Genomic DNA, 8,002 nt, shown 5'->3' on the forward strand with positions numbered 1-8,002 from the left:
CCAACTGGTTATCCAATAGCAAGTGATCAGCCCTGAGGTCATAAACATACGGGTAAAGTTATACGAATTGAGCAGGTTATAGTTATGTATTTAGGAATATATATATTTGTGTGTATATGTTTGTGTGCATATATACAATGTTATATCATATAATGTATAATATATAATGTTATATATAATATCACAACACATAATATTTTATATACTACACATAATGTATATATACAATTAAAGAAAAGGCCATAAATTTGAGAGCGAGAAAGGGGTTGCATGAAAGGGGTTGGAGGGAGGAACGGGAGAGGGGAATTATATAATCATATTATAACTTTAAAAAACATCATTTAAGAAAAGTTTCTGCTCCATACAGATAGAAGCAGGAAAGGGACAAAACACAAGGGGGGGGGAGCCTGTGTCTCTTTGTCACTGTCAAAGAAAACAGGGTGTGTAGTGGAGTGAATCTGAGAATCAACGCAGCGTTTGGATGACATGCTTGCATCTGGTCATGGGTGAACTTAGTGGTCTGACAGGGAGACAGCAGTGACGCTACCCTAGAGCCAGGCTCAAATCAATCTACCCACTAACGCCTGGCCCCACCTCTCTCTGTCCATTCTTCTTGGAAGCTGTATCTTTCACGGGAAAACAGCCCAGGGAGCTTCTATCCCCTGGGACCAGGGCACACGGGCAGGGAGCTCAGCTGGCACAGGAGTGCCTCTGAAACCAACACACCCACTCTCTGTGCCGGTAGTTCTCAACCTGTGGGTCATGACTCCGTTGGGGGCTGACTGACCTTTTCACGGGGGTCACCTAAGACCATCGGAAAACACATATGTTTACATTACAGTCCGTAAAAGTAGCAAAATTACAGCTATTTAGGAACGGTGGAGATACTCTTATGGTTGGGGGTCGCTACAGCGTGAGGAACTGTATCACGGAATGTGGCAGCATGAAGAAGGTTGAGAACCCCTGCCCTGTGCAGTCAGCCGCCCTCCTGGCTCTCAGCCACACCCACATGGAGTGTTTTGTCTTCAAGGGAACACCCCAGTAACAGCAGCAAGCAGGAAGGTGCGTGCGTGCGTGCGTGCGAGAGTGCGTGCAGGTGAGTATGGGCCGTCTGTAGAGGGCTGTGCGGGGTACCTTGGGCACCTACCTGCCTGGGTTTGGGTTCTGCTGAGATAAGCAGGCAGGTACTGCACTGTACCCGGAGATGATTTCATGCAGCCTGAAGAGAGGCGCTAAGAGGAAAAAGGAGATGCCACAACCCAAGAGCATTGTCTGCCAGGACCTACAGAGCACCACCTAGCAAGTACTCCAGAATCAGGGAAAAGGTGATACCAAACTGCCCCCCGAAGCCCCCTCTCCCATCAGAACCTGGAAGGCCACGTCTGTCTAACCTCACACCTCAACGGGCACTGTGTTATTGACACAATCCGCCAGGAATCAAGGCCTGGAAAGTCACATGTGTCACACGTGTGCTGCCCCTAATTATCTCTCACTCCTCAACAGGCTCACCAGGGAGCACGTCACATGCCTTGGTTACGTGGATAGAGACCTGACAGGACCTCAGAGGGCAGAGCCTGTCACTGCTGGTGACACCAAGCCTAAGCACTCATCTTTCTAGCCCCTTGGGACATGCAAAAGTGGCCTCACCACAAAATCCAGGCACTGGAGCTAAAGCTGGTTTTATGCCTGGCATGAAGCTTGGTCACCTTGGGATTTGGCACTCACAGACACATGAAGTGGACAGGAAAATGCTACAACTGTTTTAGAACCACAGCATGCACTCTGGCTTCCTGGGTTTTTTTAGGGTCCCCACCCCTATCATCCAGGCACAACCCTGATTACTAGAGCCATGGGCACAAGTAGGGGGAACAGGCCAGCAGTGAGTTAGCTTTGGAAAGCATTCTGGAAAGGGTGGCTGGCAATGCTTTTTTTCCTAAATTCATCCTTTTCCTTGGAGCTTTGCAGGGAACTGACTTGGATGAAATACTTCAGGTTTAACACTAAAGCATGTAGGCTGACATCAAGGCTTTCTTGTTCTTTAAGTATGCTAATGATAGTCCCTGGGTTTATTAAAAATACTGCTGAAATATTTACAAACATGTACTCCTAATCCTTCACTCTTGCCCAAGATGGAGTATTTCCTTCAGAGGCCAGCTGCTCTTGCCCAACAAGAGACGAGGCAAAGCTTTGCAAGCAAGCCCTTTCCATCAACCAGTAACAGTTCATACAGATAGGGAATTGTTTATAAGCAAATGTGCTCAAATAACCACCCTTTATTATTTCCCCTGACAGCTGGGCTGCAACACATACTAAATGCAAACTGGATTGTTCTGGACATAGACCTACAAACATGGCTGTCTGCACACTGCACATCCCAGAGGGATTAGCTCAGGACTAGGGGGTGTCCCTGTGGGTTTGTCCAGATCCTAACAGTGGTACCTTCTAGCCTGTTCCTGCAAACACTACAAACAAAGAAGCCAGTGGGAAATCAGATTGAAAGCTTCCATATCAGAGCCAGCTTCTAACCCAAGGAGCAAAGGAGGAAGAAAACACAATACCCAAAGCACTTATCCTTAGTCTTGTTTGTTTGTTGTTTCTATCTGCCCTGTGAGTGGAAAAGACAGAAGAATTATGCAACTGTAGTCTATTAGTTGGCTACATTTTGGTTTTTTGTTTGTTTGTTTTTTGAGACAGGGTTTGTCTGCATAGCCTTGGCTGTCCTGGAACTCACTCTGTAGACCTGGCTGGCTTCGAACTCAGAGATCCACCTGCTTCTATCTCCCAAGTGCTGGGATCAAAGGTGTGCACCACCACTGCCCAGCATTTGGCTACATTTTATCCTCTAAAATGAGGGTGACCACAAATTAAGCACACCCTGAATCCACTGGCATGAACCCCATGGGCCTGCTCTCTTATTCTTTGTGCTGGATAATGAAAACTAGGGACCTGAGGCTCACTCCTGGGACCTCAAAGCATTCCGCTGCAGAAACTGGAATTCAATCAGAAACAGCTGAATAAATAAAGTCAGAAAAAGCTTGTCAATGAAGAAGAATAGTCTAGCAATCAGTACTGTCTGTCCAGTGAGTTGAACATGACCCTGAAGTGGGGAAGAGCCCATCTGGACAGGAGTGGTGTAGAGGCTGAAGAGCCGCTGTCTGAAGCCTGCAGTGCCTAGGAATCTGCACAGTGACCATTTATTTTCCTAAAAGTTCTAATATTCTGGGCCAAACTGATGCGTAAAGAAAGGCCTCAGACAGACTATGACACCAAAATCCCCTAACCCTTAGAAAAGGTTTCCACAGACCTATGTCTTGGTGGACCCCCCCCACCACACACACACAAAAGCACATATGTGCATTATATACATACACATGCATGGAGAAACTCCTGAAATGCATACACACTCAAGCATACATATACATATACACATAAATGCATGGAGAAACTTCTGAAATGTAAATTACAAGCTAACTAATAGTGTTTATAATGTCCCATGTCATGCTTTCTACACGCAGTGGTGAGTCTCAATCCCTAGAAGATGGCTGGCAAGGTTCAGAGACACTTTTGCCTGTGAGGTCTGATAGGAAGGTCCTAATGGTATCTCATGGGTCAAAGCTATATATCCTGCACTTCACAGTCCTTCCAAGCACGTGTATACTAGGTCCAAAATGCCGAGAGTGCCAGTGTGGGGAGGACTTACACTAGAGTTACCCAAGATTTCCCATTGGTGGAAGCCGAGGGGTGGATTATGGGACCTCACCATAATATATCTGTAAGTTCCTATGAGTCTGTAATTATTCTAAACTAAACCTTTAAGTAAATACTTTGCAGTGCTCTCATCCCTTCAGGGTAGCTAGGCCCTTCTCCGCTGAAAATGAAGTGCTGGTTAAGCATCCCGGGTGCGAGTTCTTAGGAACAAAGGCACTTCAGATTCCAAGGTTTTTCCCAACCACGCAATTCATCTGTGTGTCATGCACACCACACACATAGCCTGGAGGTAACTTTGAGTTAAAGCAGTGTGCTGTATAATCACTGTGCATAAGTATGAGTATGCTAGTGTTCAAAGGGCTCAGATTTTGAAGCATTTCAAGTTTTAGTTTTTTTCAGAGTAGGTTTTCTAGTTTCCCTTCGGTTGCTGCAATAAACACCATGACCAAAAGCAACCTGGGAAGAATAGGTTGATTTTAACTTCCAGGTTATAGTTCATCACCAAGGAAAGCTAGGGAAGGAGAGGAAGATGCCTCTGTGACATCGTGAATGAGAAGCCTGAGGCAGGAGCTTGAAGCAGGGCACACAGGGAAAGGCTGCTTGCTGACTTTCTTAATTACCATCCTTACATGTCCTTACTGCCTACCAAAGGAAAACACCACCCGCAAAATGGACTGGCCCATCCTACGGAATCAAGAAAGTCCTTCCACGGGCAGATCCACAGTCTGATGGAGATGATTCTTCAACTGAGCTTCCTTCTCCTCAGGTGTGTCAAGGTGACAACCAACCATCACAGTAGGAATGCTCACCAGGACTCTTGATTGGCTAAAGAATTCCATTTTCCAAGCCAACTTCAAAGATATCAGCATGTGGCATCCATGGGACATTTCTCGGTTGCCAAGGATCAAAGCCAAACCTCAAAGCCAGACCAAATACACCTTGCACCAGCCTCCTCAGGGACCCACACAATGCCCTCTTAGTGCCCACCACACACACTTTTCCAATGTCTCCTTCATCAACTCCAGCTTTTATGCTCCCAGGGCTAAGCAGAAAACATTTCACTGTCTCCAAGTATGATGTGCCAAACTCAGTTCTTTGTTTAACGCTCTCATCCATCTCTCAATCTTACCCTCTGCTCCCACCTCGGTGCCTAGCCTGCCCTAGAACCCAGCATGCATCAGTCTCACAGAAAACTCCAGAAGTTTGCATCTAACACCCCAGACCAGAGCCCCAGCTTCCTTCCTCTGAAGCACATTCCTGAGATTGGTAACCTCTTCATAAGCTAGCCAGCCACACAGAAGATGCCTCCACAGCACTGTGAGTGCCATGCTTAAGCCACCACTTAGAGTGGGTATTATTTTCTCCTCTCTGTGCAATTGAAGCATACAAATTCTGCTGAGTCCCCTAACCAAGATCATTTTAATCTAATCTTTCCCCTATTAAATGCAGGCCCATGCACTCCACAGATGAAAGTTTTATTGAACACACACACACAAACACACACACACTGGAAGGAGGAAGAATAGAGAGGGAGATGGAGGGAGAAAGAGAGGCATTAATTTATGTGATGAATGTCACAGTTATCCTATCTGGGGAAGCTCTAAAATGCCCCACCTGATTCATTAGGAAAATGGCTGAAATAGTAGAGAGGCAGGAAGCAACTCCCCAAAGGCCTCTGAACCTGGTTCTGGTGCTTCAGCATGTACCTTTCATCTGGAGACAGAACCCAGGTGGCTAAATATTCACCAGGAACAGTTGAATTCCTGTCCCGTCGCCAACCTTTATCTGCAGGATGGTTCAGGATGGTTTCCCAAAAGAAAATGACTGTTTGCCTTGCAAATCAACTTATACCTGATTTCTCCTTCATCCTATTCCAAGGCTGATGCTCCAGAAAGGAAGGAAAGTTACTTCCGGGCTGTAATAGCTGAGCCCCAGACACATCAGCTGGGGCCACTGCTGGGCCTGGGCTGCGAATCTCTGAGCCACCAAGAAAGGATTATAACTGGTCACCAAACAAAGTTGACTCACTAATCAGACCTAGTCAGTCATCCGCACACACACCACCACCCTCCCCGGGAAGCACTGGCCTAGCCCGTCTATTTATTTTCTTGACATCCCATGTTCTCTGCAGCTCTCAGCATACCCGTGATTATTTCCCCAAAGTCACACACCTTCTGTGAGGTCCTTGGGGCCAGTCTGTCTTATGTTCTCTGTCCCTAGGGCTTCACCTAAAGTTTGGTGCTGAGCAGATAGTCGGAAACCATGTGTAGATTGAATGAAGGGCTCCTGTGCGACAAACACAGCTTAAAGTCCAGGGCCTACTAAAGGATGCTGGGAAAGGCTTTGCAGCATCAGACACACTGAAGTGCAATGGCATACGCTGTTCTTTCTATCTGCAGGTGAAGCAGCTGAGGCCTAAAAAGTAGAACCCAAGTTCCAGGTCCCAAAATGGCAAGCCCAAGACCTGGCAGGTAAGGCACCCTTTCAATTCTCCCCAGCAGAAAAATGACAAAATAAGTTACTTCCCCTGTCTGAGCTTAAGGCTCCTCATCAATAGTATAGCAAGGGTAGCCATCTTCCAGAGCCAAGAAGAGAACTAAATGAGGCCAGTGGACACTACCAAAGTCAGTGTTTCACCCCGCCCCTTGATGTCAAGCCACTGCAGCTTTTCTACATCTTAACCCCAGCGGTTCCCCCAGAGAACATCGGGCAGTCCCAGTAGTTCTATTTGGGGTTGCACAACCCACAGAACTGTCAATGGCTCCTGGCAGGGACTCATATATACAAAGGTGGTACTCTAATGGCACCAGGCCCTCAAGAGGCTCTACATCTTTCCTTGCCACCCTGGCTGGTGATTTTGATATCCATCTAACCAAGTGAAAACCACATCTGAGCTCAGAGCTCTGTGACCTGGCACATGACTCCTTTCAGGGACAGACACTGTAAGGCATAGAATTTGGTCCCTGAGCTGCTGACGCCCCGTGCCATCGCCATCTGAAACAAGAGGAAGTCCTCTTCACAGGGTTTGTGATAAAGGCCCGGGCAGAAAAAAAAAGTGAGGATGGATTTGAGATGGGTGTGAGGGATGGATAGGGCACTCCAGCCTGCCAGTCACTCCCAGCTTTCCAGGGCTCCTGTAGTCTGCCCTTTCCAAGAAGGCAGAATGTTGGCTGCTGCAGGGACCAGGCGTGGTCCAAAGTCTCCAGCTGGGACTGTGCCATCCTGTGCATAGTGGATTTAAAGGGCCCACTGACAGGGGGTGGGGCGGTGGAGGGAGCCGAGAAGGGGCACAGTGTGAATAAAGGCCACTGACCAAACCTTGCCAAGGCCATCTGCCAAATCATACCAGCCAGTCGCATGCCAATGAATAAAATCAGTCTGAAGAAAATGCTTCTGGAGAGCAGCAAGAAGCCACAGACACCTCCTTTGCTGGTGGAGCATCAATCTTAGGACACTGGGGCCCGCTTCCCAGGCAACTTCCCAAAGTACACCGTTCCGTTTCTGCCTGAGGGGGCAGGGAGAGAAGGCTGGGCTTAGCTCAGATGCAGCCTCTAATGAGTAGTGGGCACAACAGGACTTCGGCTGGGCTCACTCAGGGAAGCATACTGGGAAGCCAGATGTCTCCCTGGAGTGCCGCGATCGTGGGCACCCCCTCAAGGCTGCCCGATGCTAAAAGTTACCTGGTGGAGGCGTCTCTGCAACCAACTTCTCCTTCTTGGGAGCCTTCTTGGGCTTGGTAGCCCTTTGGGGCGGCCTGGGCTCCTGCTGGTGCAGCTCCTGCTTTTCCTGTTCCTCCACTCCGAGGTCCTCGTGCCCTGGAGGCGAGAAGAGCTCCGGCTCTGGCTCTGGATGCTCAGAGTAGCGCCCGCGCCTCCAGAGCTCCTGGCCGTAATAGTCGGGCTCTTCGAAGACTGCGCCCTGGGCTCTGACCCCAGCCAAAGCAACCACCACAAGTGCCAGAGCCAGCGCCAGGAAGGCGACCCTCAGACGGGCCATGCCCGTTCTGCCCTGCTCCCCGGGCAGGGTCTGAGTCCCCGGGAGCGGCGGGCGGGGTGCAGATGAAGGCTGCAGCGAGGGATAGGGGCGCCGGGCGCTGCAGCGGGAGCAGATGGCGGGTGGGACAGGCCGGACGGGCGGGGCTGGACCGGAGCGGGGCGGGCAGGGGCGCGTCCAGGAGAAGAGAGGCGCAAGCAGACCCGCCCTCCCTCCTATCCCGCCCCGGGGCCTCTCGCAGGTGTTGGAAGCCCATTCACTTAAAGACTGTCAGCAACCTCCGTTGTAGAGCAGTATTCTG

The 8,002-nt window shown here is 49.2% G+C and overlaps 1 protein-coding gene across 1 annotated transcript in view; it reads right to left on the reverse strand.

Moving 5' to 3' along the window:
- Cpxm2 (carboxypeptidase X, M14 family member 2) overlaps window positions 1-7,760 on the reverse strand; it is a 106,653-nt gene extending 98,893 nt beyond the window's left edge. The window contains exon 1 of the mRNA XM_055608890.1: window positions 7,389-7,760. Coding sequence (XP_055464865.1) covers window positions 7,389-7,704 — 316 coding nt within the window. The 5' untranslated portion in view covers window positions 7,705-7,760. The remainder of the gene's footprint in view (window positions 1-7,388) is intronic.
- Between the last annotated feature and the right edge of the window lie 242 nt (window positions 7,761-8,002).

Source organism: Psammomys obesus, unplaced genomic scaffold (assembly GCF_907164565.1).
Source record: "Psammomys obesus unplaced genomic scaffold, mPsaObe1.curated_primary_1811, whole genome shotgun sequence".
NCBI classification, from domain to species: Eukaryota; Metazoa; Chordata; class Mammalia; order Rodentia; family Muridae; genus Psammomys; species Psammomys obesus.